The following is a 22457-nucleotide window of genomic DNA, read 5'->3' on the forward strand; positions in this document are numbered from 1 at the left end:
AGGACACATAAGAATCAATGCAATAAGACGATTTCAAAAGAAGTACATCCTGATGGTAGAATGGCCCAGGCTGTAATTTCCCTTGGGGAAGCTGCTGGGGAAGCAGCTTGGCTTCTAGTATAAATGTAGGACGCCTAGCAACTGAGATTACAAATTAAAAAAAAGAACACACTTTCCTTTCTACTGATAACTTTTAAAAAATATATTCTGTATTTATGCTACAGAAAACAACCCAGCTAGAGTATATAAAACTCAAAGATATGGGGTGCCTGGGTGGCTCAGTGGGTTAAAGCCTCTGCCTTCGGCTCAGGTCATGATCCCAGGGTCCTGGGATTGAGCCCCACATCAGACTCTTTGCTCAGTGGGGAGCCTGCTTCCTCCCTCTCTCTCTGTGCCTGCCTCTCTGCCCATTTGTGATCTCTGTCTGTCAGATAAATAAATTAAATCTTAAAAAAAAAAAAACCTCAAAGGTACATTTTTGTTGAATTGGCTTACTAAAATAACTAAAGTCTTTATACACTATTTTAAGTACTGTATTTCTACTACATTTCTTAGAAACAAATGTAACTAATAACAAATTCCAAGAATTGGTGATATTTGTGAAAACTAATTCTCATTAGACATTTAAATCCTTCCATATTTATGGAGGACTTATGTAATAAATTATTATTTTTATTGAGTTATAATTGACATACAACATTACATTTAGGTGTACAACATAATGATTCAATATTTGTATATATTAGGAAATGATCACTACAATAAGTCAACATCCATCCCCATACATAGTTGTAAAATCTTTTTCTTATGATAAGGTCTATATTAAAAGTTATTGATGCAAAAAAAAAAAAAGTTATTGATGCTGGGGGCACCTGGGTGTCTCAGTAGGTTAAAGCCTCTGCTTTCAGCTCAGGTTATGATTCCCAGGGTCATGGGATCGAGGCCCGCGTCAGGCTCTCTGCTCAGCAGGGAGCCTGCTTCCTCCTTTCTCTCTGCCTGCCTCTCTGCCTACTTGTGATCTCTGTCGGCCAAATAAATAAATAAATAAAAACTCTTAAAAAAGTTATTGATGTCATATTAAACTTCATATTTCAGAAGTTCTCCTTGCCAGATACAGCTTTCACTCAAATTCTTTTATTGATTAAATAATATATTTCATATGTAAGTTTACTACGTTATACTTCATAATTTCCTAAATTTGGAATTAGTCACAGTAACATCATATTATTTCTGCAGCAGAAATTTGCTACCTGAAAAAAAGTTATTTTACTTAAAAATTTTGCCTAAGCCAAATATAAGTTTGAAGAGCAGCAAAAGTACAGAACTTGGTAATTTTCTGGAAGGATGGGGAGGAATAAATAGGAATTTACAGATTCTAGCTTGAGAAACAGCATGATTAATCACACCATTTACTGAGATTAAGGTTTGAGAGAAAAGAGTTACGTGTAAGGGTGTTTTGGAAGAGGAAAACAATGAATACAGTTTTAGTTGTGTAGTTTAAGGTGCATGAAAGACATGATGTAAAAGGAACTGAAAGAGTCACTTTAGGACCAGTGACACACGGAAGACCCCATGCGAGAAGCCAGACAACTTGCAGCAAGTGGGACTCCAATTCCCTCTGAGAACTACTATCCCAGTGAGGCAGTTTTCAGTGGTTCCCTCTGTGATGAGCTCACTTAATGGATGCAGATCACGGAAACCCTTTGCCTACACTGTTGGGTGGTTCCATAGACCCAGTGGCAGTTAACTTGAGTAGCTTATAACCATCCCAGAAGCCTGTCTCCTCCTCAACCAATGCACTGGGAATGTCTCAGTTCCAGCTGATCTTAGAAGAAAAATGCTGCCCCAATGTCCTTTCACTGGTGCTGAGATGACACCAAATCTATTTACCTTTTACTTTTTAAAAATATTTTATTTATTTATTTATTTGAGAAAAAGAGGAAGACAGAGAGAGAGTGTGAGAGAGCACAAGCAAGGGTAGCAGCAGAGGGAGATGCAGAGGGAGAAACAGGCTTCCTTCCCACTGAGCGGGAGCCCAATGTGGGACTCCATCCCAGGACTCCAGGATCATGAGACCTGAGCCAAAGGCAGACACTTAACTGATTGAGCCACTCAGGAACTCCTATATTTGTCCTTTAAATTCCACTCAAGACAAGTTTGGATGCTTTACCCCTGAACAGACAAGTCTTTATCTGAATTCTGATAGTTCTTTGTAAATATGTCTACTGGAATTTTTAGCATGGATATTCTGTAATATCTATGTAATTTTCTCTTCCATCAGGCTGTGAGCCCTTGGGGACAGAACATTTTTTAAAATTCCTAACATTTTAGTAAATTCCTGTATGGTATCTTACAAAATATTTAATGTATGAATGTAGTCTGCTGCCTGGTTACCCCTTGAGGTGGAAAATTCTCTGTTATTGATAGAAAAACAATCTGAAATAGTGTAGTTCCATTCCAGCATTGGCCTCAGCCTGTATTTCTGGTTTAGTGAAACTTTTCATTCAGATCTTGATAGGTTGTGGAGCTTTAAGCTTTAGGGACTTCAATTTTTTAATGCAAACCATCAGAACCTTACAGGCAGATTCCCAACTAATGCTAGAGGCAACTGATAGCTTGGAGTTGCCTCTTAAAAAGTAAGCCACAAACTCCATAGAATAGGGAAGGATGTTGGAAGACACTAGAAAATTTCTTTTTGTTCTGTTTTTTTAAGATTTTATTTATTTATTTATTTATTTACTAGAGGCAACTGATAGCTTGGAGTTGCCTCTTAAAAAGTAAGCCACAAACTCCATAGAATAGGGAAGGATGTTGGAAGACACTAGAAAATTTCTTTTTGCTCTGTTTTTTTTTAGATTTTATTTATTTATTTATTTATTTATTTATTTATTTATTTGAGGGAGAGAGAGGGCCAATAGGGGGAGAAGTGGAGGGGGAGGGAGAAGGAGAGGGGGAGAATCTCCAGCAGACTCCATACTGTATGCAGAGCCTGACCTGGGGCTTGATTCCATGATCCAAGACCATGACCTGAGCTGAGACGAAGTTTGGACACTCCAACGATTGAGCCACCCAGGTGCCTCTGAAAAATTTCTTTTGATATGATTCACTTGTCTGTTGCCCCGTGGTCTTGCCATTCCAAAGGCCTCGCTAGCAACAAATATATTGATGCAGAAAGCATTCTTTGCAAGGATTATGGGCTGCACTAAGCACCACAGAAAGAAAGATGGCATCATCTTGTTGGTAAAACATAATACAAAGACTTCGTTAATCGAGTCAAAGGAGTATCATGTTATAATGTCGAATCTATCATCTACTCTTATTCAAGAGAAAGGCAAATGCAGACTCCGAGAGATGAAACATATGGTCCTTGTTCTGGGTAGGTTGTTTGGGTTTGGAAGTCAGCTCAAGCAACCAGGGGCAAGGAGGGATGAAGGTTGAAGAAAGGAGGTAATTCTGAGGATACACGAAGATAAAATAAAAAAGCAATCTCAAAATCCATGGGAACAGGAGCTAGAAACCCATTAAGAACCACCACAATGCTCTGGGTTCAGATTTCTCTCTCCTTGAGCTTGTCCTGAGCATTGTCCTGTCCCAATACCAGGTTATGGCTCCTATGGCTCCTACAGCCTTTCAGTTTCTGCTCCTCCAGTTTACTGTCAGGTTCTCAGTGTTTCCTAGTTCAATAAGCCTTGAACTAGCTATTTGCCTTAGTTGTTGTTATTGTTATTGTTGTTAATATTATTTTGGGGTCCTAATGTTCAGGATCATCAGGAAGCCTATCAACAGAGTGTCCTTTGTGCTCTTAGCTGTCACCTGAAGTGAGGGACAAGGGGAGACCAGGTGGTACACTATGGCTCCCTGAGTGCAAGGCTATTAGCAGGGGTTGTAGGTGGGTAGTTTCCTCAGAATTGGATAGTGTTGTGCCGGCACCATGATGTTCCAATGTAATGCAGAGGTGATGTCCTTCATATCCAGGCTGCCAGACCTGATGGTGTGGACACCTCTATAGGAATCCTAGGTCTAAGAAAGCGTGGGGGAAATTTAGACTTGTTGAATACCTAGGGCCATTATGTATGAATTATGACAAAATTGTATATCCAGGTACCTACTCCAAGAAAACTTGAGTGATCTAAAGGTCTAACTCTGTAAGATTTATCCACATACATTCTTGACACGGTATATGATTATTCCCAAATTATGTAACTGAACATTTATTAAAATATTTAAATTTAATCTTATTATCAACTAGTAGGGAGTGAAAGTGAATTAGAAATTAGTATTTATTTAGCATTTACTATATATATTGGATACTTTTATATTATTTCATTTCATATTTAAAACTTAACCTACGAGGTACCATTGTCTTCATTTTACATTGAAGGGAACCAAGACTCAGGACACTTAGATGGCGTGCTCAGGTAGTAGGTGTAGAGGCAAGATTTCAACCCAGGTTCAATCTGACTCTAAATCTGTCTTTCCACCACAGAATGCTGCTTCCCTAGAGTGGATATGAATGGCTCAGGAGAGTTGATAAATGTTAAATCATCTGACTTAGTAAAAGTGAGTTTGAGTAACATTTTAACTTCATTTTCAGGAGGGACCCAACAACAGAGCACTTAGTTGACACTACATACATAATCTAGGGTCTACGAGGGTACCTCAAAGAACATTTATACACACACACACACACACAAACACACACGTATTAGAAATGACTTTAAAAAGCAGATCTTAGCTCAAAAAGATAATTAACAGTTACCCTTTATTATTCATTAAAAATGAGCTTTCTAAAATATTAGTAAACTTCCTTTTTAGCTCTCTTTTGAAGTTCTGATACCAGTGAAGTAACATTTTTCTTCTTTGAACCTTTTCTTGCAAAATGAGAGTTTTCTCTTTTTCTAGAACAGCAGGAAGTTCGTTCCAGTTCTTAATAAAGATAAAGGGAGCATCCATGGACTTGAGTAACTGCAGAGGAGCATTATGGTAAACGGATGTATTTCCACAGCTGCCAGCTGTCATTATATCTTCTACCACAGGAACAGAGCCATAGGAGCAAGCCTCGTATATTCTATAACATTCTGTGTTTACTCCTACCGGGCACAATGTGAGATCACTCTGAAGCAAAGCATCTTGATAATTCTTAAGGCTTTCATTTGTTTCCTGAGGCTGCCACCTAAAAAATCAGAAAAACAATTGTCATTTTCACTTTACTAAGCATGTCTTTTGTGAGGGAAAATGTCAGCTACAGGAAATGGTGAACACATTATAGAGAGGACAGGCAGAAGACAGAAATAAAATCTTGCCCAAATAGATTTCTTAAAAATATTTAAGAGTTTGAGAAGTTTATAGAGGCGTATGTTTAAATCTAATAGTCACCATAACATTTCTGAACGAATGTTAATCCAGCCAATATAAATATTTTTTAAAGATTTTATTTTTAAGTAATCCCTACACCCAGTGTGGGGTTTGAACTCACAACCCCGAATTCAAGAGTCTCATGCTCTACCAACTGAGCCAGTTAAATGTCTTCTGAGGGCCAGGTCTTTCTCTAACCCACCCTCCAACATTGTGCTCTTACAGAGCTTACATTCTAGTGCCAGTGATGGAGATGGATAGTAAACCAGTCAGTCAGTATGTTATTTAGGTGTTAAATACTATGAAGAAAAACAAAGCAGAGAAGTGAGGAGGGGGTTTCTGAACTAGTAGTCGCGATTTTAAATAGGTTAAGCAGGGAACGTCTCAATGCAGGAGCATCTGAGCATACAGTGGATGTGAGGCAGCAAACCACGCAGACATTTTAGGGGAGAACCGAGTGCAGTGTAAGTACAGATAGTGTGTGCCTGGCAAGGTCAAGGAAGAACAAGGAAGAGCCAGGCTGGCTGAAGCAAGGTAACTGAGGGGGAGAGGGATGGAGGATAAAGTCAGAGCAATCTATCGTGGAAGGCTGTGATCACAGGGTGACTGACCTGACCCACGTTTTATCAGAATTAATCTGGCCTTTGTGTTGAGAATAGACTGTATAGGAGCAAGGGTAGAAGTTGAGAGACCTCTAGAAAGCTTCACATTCTCTCCCGACTGTTCCTATTGTCTCCGTGAAATAACCGATAGGGTCAGAGGAGAGAAGAAGAGAAGAAGGTATAAAATAGTTTTGTAGGAGAGGGGGAAATATATGGATAAGGGAAACATCTGATTGCTGCGCACTTGAGAGTCAAGATCGTGTATTTAAAGCAAGGTCTGTTGGCATGATTCTGTGTGTTTGTGTGTGTGTGTGTGTGCGCGTGCGTGTGTGTTTGGCTGCATGGTGCAGGTATGGCGCAGGTTAAGAGAGCTGGATTTAACTAGAGTTAGGGTTTGCTCCATTAGGGAACTAGGAACTATGTGTATCAGTCATAGTTGACTATGACCATTTAAGTGGGGAGAAGAAGAAAGTAAAGATGAGGTGAGCAAAGGCCAATGAAAAGGTAGTAAGAGGGGCGCCTGGGTGGCTCAGTGGGTTAAGGCCTCTGCCTTTGGCTCAGGTCATGATCCCAGGGTCCTGGGATCGAGCCCGGGATCGAGCCCCGCATCGGGCTCTCTGCTCAGCAGGGAGCCTGCTTCCTCCTCTCTCTCTGCCTGCCTCTCTGCTTACTTATGATCTCTGTCTGTCAAATAAATAAATAAAATATTAAAAAAAAAAAAGAAAAGGTAGTAAGAACAATGAATTATAAATCCCAGCTAACCTGTTGGAGTCAGATATTTACAGCGAGTGAGCTGGAATGACAGAAAATGGTGGTTACAGAGAGAGATGCTGGAACCTGAGATCACAGAGAAGACGAAGTATGTGTAATGATAAAATCTAAGAAATGAGCATGACACTGAGTGGCCAAGGCCAACTGGAGGACCAGATCATTGGAAGACAGGGGTAAAGGACTATAAGACAAAGGTGAAAGAAGGACCATCTATGTAGATTGGGAACCACCAAGAATTAGGTTGGAGTAACATGGGAGAGAGTGAGAGTGTGCCAGAACTAAACTCTTCACAGAGCTAAGGAGATAAACCCCCGGGTCAGTAAATGACTTCAAAGAGGAAGAACAATGGATGGTTTTGTTGGATGGTTGTTTGCTAATATGATATTCAAAATGGGAGGTTTTAGGGAGGGAAAAAGGAGAAGGGTCTGGAAGTAGCAATGAGAAAGAAGCAAGGAGGACACCTACGTGACCTCCAGGCTCAATGCTATAAGAGGAATTACAAGAATAATTCTATTTCTACAATAAACTTTGATATTTTACACTGCCCTCATTCATCCCTTTCCTGGTATACTGTCCCGCTGTGGCTCTTTACATTTGCTTTCCCTCTGCCTGGACTACCCTTCTCCTAAATAGAAATGGGGTTCACTCCTGCAGCTTCTTCCGGCCTGTGCTTCATACTGGAGCTTTCCTCGGCCATTCTAAAACAGCAGATGCTCCACTCCTGATCCCTAGTCCTCTCTACATCTCAGCTCAGCTGTTTTTACATGGCATCTATCTTCTTCTGACACACAATACATTTTACTGGCTTGTCTCCTCCAACAAACATTTCAGTTCTAGGAGGGCATGGACTTTTGACTGTTTTGTTCCCTGCTGTATCCTTCAGGGCTGAGAGAGTTTTAAGCAGTTGCTTAAAAAACAGTTGGTGACTGAATGGATACAGTATGGTTACACTAACTCTAACTCTGTTGTTTGAGTTGACAGTTATGACTTCAAAAAGAGAGTATGTGCTACAATACAAATACAAATCTGTATACAGATACAAAAAGAGAGTATCTGCTAGATCTGGAGGGACTTTTTAAGGCATTTCTTCTCTGATGACTGTACACATGAAACTGCATTTGTTTATTTAAAAACAAAAGGAATAATTCCAAGATTTCTCCTTTACTCCATGAACACCTGTTTTCATGGTTACTGTGCAAAAGATGGAAGAAAGTTAAATTCATCCATCCATCCAACCATCACTCCCCATTTATCTTAGGCCTATTTTGTATAAGGTCCTATGTTAGATCTGGGGATTCAGAGAATAGTGTGTCCTGTTCTGTCCTTGGGGTGCTGTCAGTTCTGTAAGTTGTAAGAAGTACTTCATACCACTCTCGGAACACTGAAACTGGTCTGCCAAACATCTCAGGGATGAACCTAAGGTCTTACTGGCACTCATAATCACTTATGTGTCAGGTCTAACTAACAAATATTGGGGAATCTTGAACAATTGACATTTGCACAGGATAGTTACTAGCATTCCTCTAAAGGATGGACTATAGCTATAGGAGATTCTCCCAATTTTAAATGCATACAACCCAGTTTCTACAGAGCCTTATTGACTGATATATCTTCTGCAGGAAGACTGGTATTAATGAAAATAACAATGTCTCTTTGGAGACCTGTGCTGCTGCATAAAGCAACTCATGGACTGGAGAACAAAATGGGTGAATCAAGTAAACATAGAACTTACTGTTCTCTTGCTGAAACCCAACAAAGCTTATCGTTCCCATCTTGTTTCAAAATGTTCATCAGTGCTTGTCTGGATGAATTTTCATAAACAGTTCCTAAGAAATTACATAAGTAGGGCCTTTCATTATGCAGCATTGACCAACTTGGCTCCACCAGAGGAAAATTCCTGTATCTACAAAAATAAGTACATATGAGTTAATAGTATATGACAGTAGGATTGGCAAGTTATCGTATAACCTAACACCTTAGGTAGCATGATGATGCAGAGAGGAGAGATTTCAAGTGTGATTTTCTAAACCTCAAACTGTAATTTTCCACACTTACTGTGGAAAAGTCCCTGAATCTACTAATTAAAAAAAAACCTCACATTGACATCTTTTACAAAACTGCCATAGAGATTAAGTGTCTGAAATGGTTCTTTTAATACCTTCAACTTCCATATACTTGTAGTTATAAGGAAGGTTGAATTCAAGACCTTCAAAGTATATATAATCCACATTCATAATGATGATGATTTAATGAATGTTTTAATGATGGAAAGATTACAGAATACACATTTCTACAGCAAAGAGCTCCAATTTCCCAAAGGCTTTTAAAGTAGATTTTTAAAAAAGAGCTCTTACAGGCTGATTTTTTTTTTTAAAGATTTTATTTATTCTTCTGAGAGAGAGAGTGAGAGAGAGCATGAGTGCTGAGAAGGTCAGAGGGAAAAGAAGACTCCCCATGGAGCTGGGAGCCCGATGCGGGACTCGATCCTGGGACTCCAAGATCATGACCTGAGCTGAAAGCAGTTGCTCAACCAACGGAGCCACCCAGGCACCCTTATAGGCTGATTTTTAAAAAAGATTTTATTCTTTAATTTATTTACTTATTGGGGGAGGTGCATGCATGCAGGGAGGGAGGGAGCAGAGGAAGAGGGAGAGAGAGAATCCCAAGCAGACTCTGTGCAGAGCGCACAGAATTCCGATGCAAGGCTGAATCCCAGGACTCTGAGACCATGACTTAGGCTGAAATCAAGAGCTGGATGGCCAACCGAGTCATCCAGGTACTCCGAAAGTAGATTAAAAAAAATTGGGGTACCTGGGTGGCACAGTCAGTTAAGCCTCCAACTCTTGGTTTTAGCTCAGGTCATGATCTCAGGGTTTTGAGATAGGGCCCTGAGTTGGGCTCTGCACTCAGTGTGGAGTCAGTTTAAGACTCTTTCTCCTTTTCCCTCTGTCCCTTCCCCACACAGTCTCTCTCTCTCTCTCAAATGAGTAAGTAAATCTTTAAAAAAAAAAAAACCCTATCTTTTAAAAAAATAACAAAAAATATTTTTAAAATCTCTCATGGCATACCAAAGAGGCCTTTTGCAATTGACCTATTCTTACGGGCATTTGGAAATATTAGAGACCTAACTGTGTGCCTGAGATACAACCTTCCTATAAGGGTGAAGCTTTATATAATATTCTATAACAGGTTGTTTCAACCTTTGCATTACTGGCATTTTGGGCTAGATTATTTTTTGTTGTGGAGGCTGTGCTCTACCATGTAGGCCATTTAGTAGCGTCCCAGATGCTATTGTTGCCTCCCTCTTCCACTTGTAACAACCAAAAATTATCTCCAGACATTGTGAAATGTCTCCTGGGCGGCAAAACTGCTTCTGGTTGAAAACCACCAGATCTATAAAAAGGGTATTGGTCTAGTCCAACAATAACAGAATTACAAAGGGTTTTCATCCAATGTATGGAAATTGTATGAATGGGCTACATAGAGTTACTGTGAAAGAATAATTTTGTTTCAGAGCGTTTTATAAGTATGAGCTCTACTGAAGGGATAGAATTTTCAGAGTCTTATATCTTGCTATACCGAATATAAACCTTTTTGTCTGATGCTACCACAAACCTACTAGATTGGAATACTGTAGGGTGGGCCCTCAAATATGTCTTGTTAATACCTTCTCTGGTGATATTTGTGTACCCAACTAAGCAATAGTTTAAGATCCCACCTGGTAACAAGTGATGAGTGAATAAGGAATATCTGATTCAGAAAGCATGTTAATGAAATTTCTTGTAATTCATCCATTTGACAAGTATTCATTGTCTACTCTGTGCAGGCTTGGTTTTAGACTCTGCCAATACAGTGAACAAGAGACAGAACCCCTGGGGTTTATATACTAGTGCTGGACATAAGTTTAACTTCTCTTAAAGTCAACTAAACACCCTTCATTAACAGAAAGATAAAAAATAAGCTTCAATTTTATAGAAAGATGTTACAGACATATTTAGAAGCCTTTGTTATTACTTAATTAACCCCTCTTATTAAAGAAGAGATCTGTGCAAGTTCAACAAGTCTCAGTGGCAGCTCTGAGCATATTATGATCCTCTCAAATCCACGGTATGGAATCCTTCTGATTTAATACTGCTTTTCTAAGTTTTTAAAAAAATTTTATTTATTTGTCAGACAGAAAGTCCGAGAGAGAGAGCACAAGCAGGGGGAGCAGAAGGCAGAGGGAGAAACAGGCTCCCCAATGAACAGGGAGCCCGATGCAGGGCTCAATCCCCAGGAACCTGGCATCATGACCTGAGCTGAAGGCAGATGCTTAACCACCTGAGCCATCCAGGCACCCCTTAATATTCAAGTAAGATTTTTTTTGTTTGTTTTTACTATGAATTATATAGATTGTATAGTTGTTTTAAGAAGGTCTGCCTCTCTGCCATTCTTTGTTAGACATCTCTTTAGGGCACTACTGATAAACTTGAAATTCATCCTATGCCTTGGAGATTTAAAATACAAAAAGCTAACTTATCTGCTTTCCTTATAAAATGCTAAAATACTCTGGGGGCGCCTGGGTGGTTCAGTTGGTTAAGCGTCTGACTCTTGATTTTGGCTCAGGTCATGATCTCAGGGTTGTGAGATTGAGCCCTGAGTTGGGTTCTGCGCTGGGCATGGAGACTGTTTAAGATTCTCTTTCTCCATTTCCCTCTGCCCTTCTTCCCCACTCACTCTCTATAAAACAAACAAACAAACAAACAAAGCCTAAAGTACTCTAAAAATATCGTTATTATTATTGAAGCATGAAACCAAACCAGATTTTTTCCATGGAAAAGATTGTACTTGGCCTCCCAGATGATCCCAGAACTACATTTATTACAAATTTAAAGTACAATATTCCCGATTCAGAAATTCAGGTCTTAAAGAATCTATATTCCTGATTCAGAAATTCAGGTCTTAAAGAATCTATAAGTACCTAATAGTATTTTGTACTTACGTTGCCACTCCTAAAGGCCACTGAAAGATATCCACATCATCAACCCAGGGGCTGTCATATATTATGAAAAGCAGCTCCACAAATCCTCCATTTCTTCTGAGGAACTGGTTTATCCATTCATTATTACAATGTTCATTTCCAAGCAACACAACGGCGAGATGCTGGAGTTTTTTAGTTTGCACCAAATTTTGTGCATAAAGTAGCCACTGGGTGGCATAAAAGATCTTAGCCTTTTCTCTCCCATTTAGAATGAGTACCACGTTATTCACATCTATGGGAAAGTACCCTGGGACTACAGCTGGGCCAGTGATGAAGCTGTTAATACAACAAAACAAGAGCATGAGACAAAGAACAAAGGTATTTGATATCAGAAGTTTTTAATCATTTTACATAAAATCTACAGTGAGATGTAATCTGTATTCTTTCTAGAAACATAATTTCTATAATGCAAATTTTCCTGAACAGGTTTGAATGATAGAGCATGGATGTAAATCAATGGGAAGCTTTGGTTGTAGTAAGATCAACCGCATATGATAATCAGAAATGTGGTAGCTTTGTTGTTACTTTTAACCACATTCAAAATACGTGCTGGCCAGAGTTTGACCTGGTAAACTATTCACAGCTGAATTGTGTGAAACTCTGTATAGTTTCTCCTCTGTATAGTTTAAGTCAGTGGTTCCCACCTCTTTTATGTGGGAGTTACTGTTTCGCTCTTTATCTGAAGGAAGGGTAAGTGATGAATTGGAGGTGAGAAATGGAGGTTAAGTGAGAGATGGAGGGTGGCATTACAAACATCCACGGAGGTTAAGTCTCAAAAAATATGATAATTCTATGTATATTTGAAAGTATGATATAAAAAATTGTGCTTAAATCTAGTATAAGTATAAATATAAAAATATGAATGGGAGGATACACATACACACCAGATTCATTACAGGGGTTGCCTCTGAGGAGGAGCAAGAGAAAAGGAACTAGGGAATAGTACAAAGAAAGCTTCCCTATTACTGGGAATATTTAATTCTTTTTTTTTTTTAAGATTTTATTTATTTATTTGACAGAGAGAGAGAGAGATCACAAGCAGGCAGAGAGGCAGGCAGAGAGAGAGGGGGATGCAGACTCCCTGCTGGGCAGAGAGCCCGACGTGGGACTCGATCCCAGGACCCTGAGATCATGACCTGAGCCGAAGGCAGTGGCTTAACCCACTGAGCCACCCAGGCGCCCCGGGAATATTTAATTCTTTTAAGAGGAAAGTTAAATGTTGGGGCGCCTGGGTGGCTCAGTGGGTTAAGCCTCAGCCTTAGGCTCAGGTCATCTCAGGGTCCTGGGATCAAGCCCCATATCGGGCTCTCTGCTTAGCACGGAGCCTGCTTTCCCTACCCCCTCTCTCTGCTTGCCTCTCTGCCTACTTGTGATCTCTGTCTGTCAAATAAATAAATAAAATCTTAAAAAAAAAAAAAAAAAGAGGATGGGACGCCTGGGTGGCTCAGTTGGTTAAGCAGCTGCCTTCGGCTCAGGTCATGATCCCAGCATCCTGGGATCGAGTCCCACATCGGGCTCCTTGCTCATCAGGGAGCCTGCTTCTCCCTCTGCCTCTGCCTGCCATTCTGTCTGCCTGTGCTTGCTCTCTCTCCCTCTCTCTCTCTGACAAATAAATAAATAAAATCTTAAAAAAAAAAAAAAAAGAGGAAAGTTAAATGTCTAAAGGAAATATGACAGAGAACTAGAATTTGTTGGTTCTCCAGAATGGGTAAATGTGGGGGTATAGCTCAGTGGTAGAGCATTTGACTGCAGAATGGGTAAATGAGAATATGTTCTATTATTCTCTGTGAAAAAGCAAGATACAATATTGCATCTATAGTACAATTTTAATGACATAATACTAGACATAGAAAAAAGACCGGAAGTAGACATAACAAAATGCTGTCTAACCTTGTTTTTGGAATTCTGGGCACAGTGGAATTATGAGTGTGAAAATGTCTTCTGGCTTTCCCAAGTTACTATAATAACCACTTATTAGTCTTTTAAATTATAAACCTATCTTAAAAAAAGAAAGATGTAATAAAAACTCTGTTTTGCTTTAAACAACACTATCTCTTTATTAACTACCAGCAGGACTGGCCTGCAAAGGGCAGTGGATGCTCTGGGTTCAGGGTCTGAGTAGGATGTGAGGAGGAGGTGATGATTGGGAGGCTGCTTTGAAGGAAAGGGGGTGGTCTGGAGGGCAGGCCCAAGAGGCCCTTAGATTTACTTCCTTGTATAGGAATCATGGAAAGCTATGGCCAGGCCATCAAAGAAGAAGAAATTCTCCCATTATCCATTTTCTTCTTCATGTGGTCAAGGACACCAGAGTCCTTCCAGTTCTTTGTGAAGGCAGCCAGTTCTGTATTCATAAATGTTAGGAACTCTGTCTTGGAGACTGTGCAGTTGTTACCCCCCTTTCCAGCAATCAGAGACTTGATGCACTAGGTAGGGCTGGACATTTTTGCCATGTCTTCATGGAGTGTGTGAGTGGCTGTGACCCTGCAGCAGTGGCACTGCCAGAAGTTTATTTATTTTTAAGTAATCTTTACACCTGACATGGGGCTCAAACTCACAATCCCGAGATCAAGAGTCACATGCTCCATCACTGAGCTAGCCAGGACCCCCTCGCAGGATTATTTTGAAGACTAAATGCATTAACAGATGTACAGTGCTTAGAACAGAACCTGGCACAAAGGAATCACTATAGGAGTCTTGCTGCTGTTATTAGTTTTATTACTTTTATTATTATTTAAATAGGTACTGCAACATCTCCCTACCTTCCCTTCTCCTTTCTGTTTCCAGAACTGAATATTATCTCTCCTTCATGTACCTTCACAGAACCTTATCGATACATTCTTTATATTAATATGTTCAGTTAGGTTACAAGCAAGCCTGGGTCTCATTCTGTCTCTTGAAGGAACTTTGCCTATTTCTACTCATATCTATCATATATTGATTTACAGTTTAATTTCATAGGGCAACTTCATTTTTAATTTCTTAGGAGGAATCTTACTTCGCTCATCATGGCCTTTGCTTATCCTTAAAAGACTGCCTTCTGAGTCCTATAATGTCCATATGCAGGAATTATCACAAGATATGTAACTAACTGTCCATCCGTTTGATAAAACAAAAGCTAGATGCCACATTATTTATTATTATCAGAGCTCAATTATGGTATTTCAATTAGCATCTGCTGCTTTAAGAAAAAGTTGAAAAAAAAGTTGAACTTATTTCTAAAGATCATGACAGAGTAAGTTTTAATTTACATTTCAGAAAATTCACCCATTTTGGCTCAGTTGGAGAAGTGTGTGACTCTTGATCTTAGGGTCAAGAGTTCGAGCCCCATGATGGGATAGAGGTTACTTAAATAAATAAAATCTTAAAAAATATAAAAATCTGTTTACTTCTCAAGAACAATTACTTTGAAAAGATACATGAAATGAAATTGCTTTCCAAGCGTGTAAAAAGTAAACAAGAATTAAAGGAGGAGAGAAACTTCAAATGAAATTGAGATTAACCATAGCTTTTCTTTTTGATTTCTGTGGGAAATAAGTGGAATCCTAATAGAAACCTGAATCCTTAGTTGACATTGTTTCCCCTAATAGTATAATTGTTACATAAAATAAGCATTTTTAAAAAAAGATTTTATTTAGTTATTTGACAGACGGAGATCACAAGTAGGCAGAGAAGCAGGCAGAGGGAGAGAGAGGAGGAAGCAGACTCCGCACTGAGCAGGGAGCCCGATGCGGGACTCGATCCCAGGACCCTGAGATCATGACCTGAGCTGAAGGCAGAGGCCTTAACCCACTGAGCCACCCAGATGTCCCTGAAATAAGCATTTAAAATGATTTTTATTTCAACAAGAAGGCAGAATCTAATAGAAAATAGCACTCTTTCTTGAGCAAAATTACATTTTTTCCTAAAGAAAATAATCATAATTCTACCTACGTAAAAATCTTTAGAAAATATGGAGTCATAGGTAAAAGTTTTATAAAAATAAAAACTTCAGATGTCTTAATGATACATTGGTTTTACTGAATCAGAAAAAAAAAAAGAGAGAGATTTCTGGGCAACCCTGGGTGGCTCAGCTGGTTAAGTGTCTGGATTTGTTCAGTTCAGGTCCCAGCTCAATCCTGGGATTGAGTCCTGCATTAGGCTCTTTGCTCAGTGGGGAGTCTGCTTCTCCCTCTGTGCTCTCTCACTCAAATAAATAACAAAATCTTAAAAACAAAAGATTTCTGAGTAACTGCATTAAAATGGCAATCTATACCATCAAATCATGAACGAATTCATATATAAGCATTTTTATAAAATTTTCACAACTCTTTTTTTATATATATATTTTTAAAGATTTTATTTATTTATTTGTCAGAGAGAGAGGGAGAGAGAGCAAGCACAGGCAGACAGAATGGCAGGCAGAGGCAGAGGGAGAAGCAGGCTCCCTGATGAGCAAGGAGCCCAATGTGGGACTCGATCCCAGGACGCTGGGATCATGACCTGAGCTGAAGGCAGCTGCTTAACCAACTGAGCCACCCAGGCGTCCCAAAATTTTCACAACTCTTAACAATAACTTTGCTACCACTTGAGTATTATAAAGTATGTGAACATGACTAATATATGAAAGAGAAAAATGAAAATATTTTTAAGATTATATATTATTCAAGATATGGAATATTAAATGCTTATCAACAATCAAATGTTATAAAATTTGGAGCATGAACTTTCCCATATAATCAGAAATGTTTTGATAAAAATGAAACAGACAAAATTAAAAAAAGGAAGTATCTTGTAAAATGTTCAGGTAAGCTGTAATTACAATATATATTCATGAGATTCATTTTTCTATTCACAAGTGGAAGTGAAATATTGTCTCTAAATAAGTTTTCCTCTTATTTTCTCCTCATTTTTACATAAAACATTGTAGAGAAACACAGCAAACCTTAACGTTGCACAATTAATACCTGTAATGTGTTCTTCCTACAACTGAATTTCCTTCTCTCCACTGAGCAGTCACATCAGTGGGATCAAGTAAGCCTTCAAAAATATGCTCCCAGAGATACAAACCTGGTAATTAAAAAAACAAAACAAAACAAGAACAAGCCCATTTACTGTCTCGTTTACTATGGTGTGTAATGAGTTTATGTTCTGCTCATTTATATAATTTATAAATTTATATAATTTATAATAATTTATATAATTTGACCAGGAAAACAGATTATATTCCTTTTTGGTCCCCTGGCAGGCAGTTCTGCCAAGCAATAGCTCAAAATCATCAATATGGCGGTTAATATATGACAGAACTTAGAGGTTATCAGTGTGAGATGTGGCAGAATGTAGGTTATATTAAAGACAATAACCTCTCTTACTCTAAACCTGAGAAACCTATTACTACCTATTTTATCCCAACATGTATTATAATGTAAGTTACTACATGATTAGAATGTTTTCTGTATTATAATAAACTAGGGGAATTCGTCATTTTTTGCCAAACACCACCAGAGGAGCTCCTGTATCTATGCATACAGTGAATACATTAGGGAGATAGTAACTCCTCCTCACTTGAACACACACCCCTCATGGGATCATGTCCTCTGCAGACAAATGCCTTTGCATCTATCTCCTTAGGGTGGCTCCTGATATTTTACTGTCATTTCACCGGAATGAAAGCTCTGAGAGTAGAGGAAAGCAGAATGAAATAATCTGGGAGCCCTGTTTTACTTACATTGTCAGAAGTGCTTTGTTCTAGTCTCATTATGCCCCAGTACTAAAGGACACCCACAAAATAACTATTTAAACACCTAGCCAAACAGATAAAGCTTTCCACGTGTGGTGGCCCAATAATGCTTCCCTGTCCACCCAAGATGTCCAGAGATGTAATCTCTAGAATCTATGAATACATTATCCTACATGGCAAAAGAAACTTTTTTTTTTAAGATTTTATTTATTCATTTGACAGAGAGAGAGAGAGCGAGTGCACAAGTAGGGCAAGTAGCAGGCTCCCAACTGAGCAGGGAGCCCAATGTGGGGCTCGATCCCAGGACCCTGGGATTATAACTTGAGCCAAAAGCAGATTCTTAGCTGACTGAGCCACCCAGGCACCCCTGAAAGAAATTTTCTATGTGTGATTAAGGACCCTGAGATGGGGAGGTTATCCTGGATTATCTGGATGGGCCCTAGGCAATCATAAGAGTCCCTACAAGGATGTAAGAGTGTCAGAGTGAGGGGAGGAGGTATTAGGATGAAAACAGAAGTTGGAGTGAAGCGGGGCCACGAGTCAAGCAATGTCACAGAAGTCAAGGAAAGAGATCTCAAGAAGCTGCACAAGTCAAGGAAAGAGATCCTCCTCTAGAGCCTCTAAAAAGAATATAGCCCTGTGGACACATTTTAGACTTCTACCTTCAAAAATGTAAGATTTAAGTTTATGATGACTATAGTTAATAATACTGTTTTATATATTTGAAAGTTGTTAAGAGAGTAGATCTTAAAAGTTCTCATCACAAGAAAAAAAAGTATTAAGTGTGTGTGATGATAGATATTAATTAGACTTATTATGTAGATAACTTCACAAAATACAAATATCTCAAACCGTTATGTTGTACACCTGAAACTAATATAATGTCATATGTCAATTACATCTTAATTTTTAAAAAGATAATAAATTTGTATTGTTTAAATTCACTAAGGTTTTGGTAACTGGTTATGGCAGCTAAAGGAAACCAGAGATTATGGTATCTGGAAATGAGATACTACTATAACAAATATTTTGAAATCTGGAAGTGCCTTTGGAATTGGGCATTGGGGAGAGGCTAGAACTTTGAGGAGCATGATTTTAAAATGCCTTAGACAGGTTATAGGTAGAAGTATGAGTGCTAGTGACTCAGCTAGTGAGAACTCAGAAGAGAAAAAGCACAATAGAAATCAACCCCATATTGGTTTTTATAAACATCTAAGCAGACTGTGAGTAGAGATATGCAGGTTAAAAGTGCTGCTGGTGAGGGCTCAGAAGGAAATGAGGAACATATTATTAGAAACTGGAGAAAAGGGGATCCTGCTTATAATAGCACCAGAATGTTGAGCTGAATTGTGTCCAGAAGTTGTATGAAAAGTGGAATGTGTAAGTGATAAATCTGGATATTTAGCTAAAGAGATTTCCAGGTAGTGTTGAAGCTGTGGTCTGGCTTCTTCTTGCTAATTATAGTAAATGTAAGAGGAAAGAGTGATTGAGGGAGGAACTGTTAAGGAAGAAGGAGACGGGACTTGATGATTTGGGAAGGTCTCAGCTTGTTTAATTGCAAAGGGTGGAAAACTAGGAGATTCACTGTCAGGAATGCATGTTTCTGAAAGAAGGTGAAGGATGTAGCTGAGTATTTTTTGCTAGTGCCTCAAAAGGATAAGAAGGTTAAAATATTCAGTCACATAGATATTAGGTGTGTAATTCATGGGTCTTCTCAGCTATCTCAGCAGAAGCCAGAAACAGAGATGAGATTCTCTAGGAAAGACCTGGAAGAGTTCTTGTTTAATAGAGTTAATTCCTGTGACATACCTAGGAGACCCACAAGCTTCTTGAAAATGTTTAATCAGCAAAAACACTGCTGGCTTGGATGAAGGAGATGGAGAGATGTTGAAATGAAAGAAAGGTACTGATTCCTAAATCCTACCAGCAGGATACTGGCTGATAAAACCACCCAGCTGCAAGCACATGCTACCATTCATGACAAAGAAAGGATGACTGCAAAGGTAGAGCTGTTAAGACCAGAGGCAAAGTTTTGAGCCATAATTCCCAGGCCTTGAAACCTAACAGTTTGCCTGGCTGTAATTTAGAATTGATTGGACCAGTGATTTCATTCCCATCCTCCCCCCTCTTTTTTTTTTTTTTTTAAGATTTTATTTATTTATTTGAGAGCAGGAGTGAGAGCAAGAGAGAAAGAGACAGAGTACAAGTAGGGGAAGGGGCAGAAGTGGAGAGAACTCTGCACTGAGCACAGGGCCCAACATGGGGCTTAATCTCACGACCCTAAGATCAGGACCTGAGCTGAAATCAAGAGTCTAATGCTTTATTGACTACACCACCCAGGTGCCCCCTTTCCCCTCCTTTTTGAATAAGAATGGAATTGGAATCCCATGTACCTGGGAAATTGATGAAAAGTAGTGTTTGATAAACACTCTCGTCACTATGTGCTTACTGAATTACAAAGAGAAAAGGCTGGAAACATGAAAACCTGTTAAGATGTAGAATTAATTAAAAACTAGAATGGGGAAGTAGGAATTTAAAGGATGAAATTAATATTAGAGATTTTGTAAAGAAAAACGTTGCTAGAACCTGAAGATTAGAGCCTGGGTCTAGATACTTGAAATTTGGAGGTCAGTAGTAATCTTCAAGGAGCCTATTTGATGCAAGCATGAATGAATTTATGAAACACTAAGGTCAAAGCATCATTCTCTGATTACTTCCTTCTCATCTGGTCCTTTCTACCACTATCCCTTATTGTAGATAAATCCAACTCATGTTTAAAGGTCTAACAAAGCCCTTTTTAATTCACTAAATTCTTTCTGACTCTTGTAGTCCTCATTTAGGGTTCCATTCTCTAAGCATAATATATAACTTGGAACTCTAGAATCTCATGATACTCAGAGCAAAATGCTTTTATGGGTATTCAAGTTTAATTAACTATATCCTATATCCCCCTTACATATTTATAATGAACAGTGGCATATTAAGTGCTCTGAGAATGGCCTGGAATAAAGAACCTTGTTTAACTTTGTTCATTTCAATGTTTCCCAAACTTGTTTGGCCATCAAGGGTAGGGGCCACATCTTATACTTGTGTGTCAAGTGTCCAATAAATACATAAATTCATAAAAATTCAGTTGACATAGGCATTTCTATATAATGATGCTTATATTCTTTGTATCTACACATAAAGCTGTAATCTTCTAAAGACCCACAACAGATTTTTGTGTACATGTGTGTATTTACATAGATATTGTCTAACAGAAGTCAGAAATGAAAATATCAATGAAAAGTAAGAAAATGTGGGGCTCCTGGGTGACTCAGTGGGTTAAAGCTTCTGCCTTTGGCTCAGCATGATCCCAGGGTCCTGGGACCCAGCCCGGCTTCCAGCTCTCTGCTCCCCAGGGAGCCTGCTTCCTCCTCTCTCTCTGCCTGCCTCTCTGCCTACTTGTGATCTCTATCTGTCAAATAAATAAAATCTTAAAAAAAAAAAAAGTAAGAAAATGTGTCATGATGCTTTAATTAACAAATGAAATAAGCAATGTATTAAAATGAATTGAATTTAATATTAATAAAGTACATTTAGGATTCTTTTTACATGTCTTAGCTCTATACATTAACTTACCAATGGCAGCTTTCCCCCAGATTTGTACATGGAAGTCTGTTTTCCCTTTTGTGGATTTATTTAATATCTGAAGGCTAGTTTTAAGTCTCTGTTGTTGCTCATTTTTTTCATCTCCTTCCCAAGGATTCCATTCTTCACTTCCCAGAGTAGACTGTTCTGTGTTTTAAAAGAGTAACAAACAATGTTTATCAGTAAGGTAGAGCTGTAGTTGTAGATAAATTCAAGCCATTTAAATTAAGTGTCAGGGAGTGCTTTTCATAGAGCTAAAGCAACCGAATTTGAACTGACTAAACACAATTTAAAAAATAGGAAATCAGAATTTAATTTTTATTAAATCTTTATTCTGAAAGATCTTAAAATGTTAATAGGAGACACAAAATTATCTCTCACAAATGAGACCTTCTAAAATAACTGGATAATAGGTATCGTTATAAGTTTAACATCTGCTATTCTTTATAGATTGTGTATACGTAAGCTATACATAAAAAGTTGACTTCAGAATGGTAGTGGAAATGGAAATGGAATGGAAAGTGTCCAACAGTTCTATTGAGAAAAATTCTGAAAAATGGGAGAGATAAATCTGACTCCGATTCTGACAGAGGTCAAAATACAGGACAGATGACCACCATCTGGAGGTAAGGCACCGAGGCCTTCCCAAATCAGGACAAAATTAGAGAAGGCTCTTTGTTTCAATGAGGAAATAGAGGTCTTCAACCCAGCGGCCTTCCCAAGAATCTCTGCCATTCCGTGACAACGCCTTGCAAGTTCAAGACGTGTTTCACAGGAGTGCGCGCCAGCCCGCTTTGAAGGTGGGCAGCGGGGCCGGCTTGTGAGATTCGGGCGAGGACTGAGACAGCCGCACACGCTCCGAGCCCGAGCCCGAGCCCAGGGCCGGCTACCGAGAGCTGGAGGAGGAGAGGCGCACCCTGGAGCCTGGGGGCACCCCTGGACCCGCGAGCCAGGTCAGCTGCCGCCCAGTGTCCTACCTCGGCCTCGCCTCTCCCGCGCCGCGGCCGCCCCCTTCCTTAGGCCCCGCAGAGACGCGGACGGCGGCCGGCGGCGGCGCCCGAAGAAGACGTGGTAGGCGGCGTAGAGAGAGAAGAGGCAGTACAGGGCGATGAGAAACGAGCAGAGCCGCTTCCGCGTCAGCCGCATCCCACTCCGGCTTCCCGTCCGCCACCACCACCCTCGTGCTGGGCCGGAAGAGAAGCCGGAGCTCGGGGCCGTACCCCTACGGCTTCAGGTGCAGGCCCAAGCCTGGTGGGCTGGGGGGCGGGGGCGGAGTAACCAGAAATAACCCCTCCTCCTTTTAAGCCCCACCCCGGAGCTGCCACGGCGCCTCCGCCCCGCCCCTCGCGCGGGCCCAGCTCAG

At 39.6% G+C, this 22457-nt stretch overlaps 1 protein-coding gene across 2 annotated transcripts; it reads right to left on the reverse strand.

Annotated features, from left to right (window-relative positions):
• Positions 1-4743: 4743 nt before the first annotated feature.
• Positions 4744-22371, reverse strand: RXYLT1 (ribitol xylosyltransferase 1). 2 transcript variants are annotated; one of them, XM_047742927.1, is made up of 6 exons: positions 22072-22370; positions 21086-21241; positions 16692-16794; positions 11710-12024; positions 8461-8631; positions 4744-5173 (listed from the first exon to the last, which is right to left on the reverse strand). In XM_047742927.1, exons 1-6 carry the CDS (start codon positions 22238-22240, stop codon positions 4756-4758), a joined length of 1332 nt encoding a protein of 443 aa, XP_047598883.1. In that variant the 5' UTR covers positions 22241-22370; the 3' UTR covers positions 4744-4755. The 2 variants fall into 2 exon arrangements, with proteins under 2 accessions (XP_047598883.1, XP_047598884.1); XM_047742928.1 differs by lacking the exon at positions 11710-12024 and having other exon boundaries at positions 22072-22371.
• Positions 22372-22457: the final 86 nt, after the last annotated feature.

The sequence above is a fragment of the Lutra lutra genome, chromosome 8, assembly GCF_902655055.1.
Source record: "Lutra lutra chromosome 8, mLutLut1.2, whole genome shotgun sequence".
Lineage (NCBI taxonomy): Eukaryota > Metazoa > Chordata > Mammalia > Carnivora > Mustelidae > Lutra > Lutra lutra.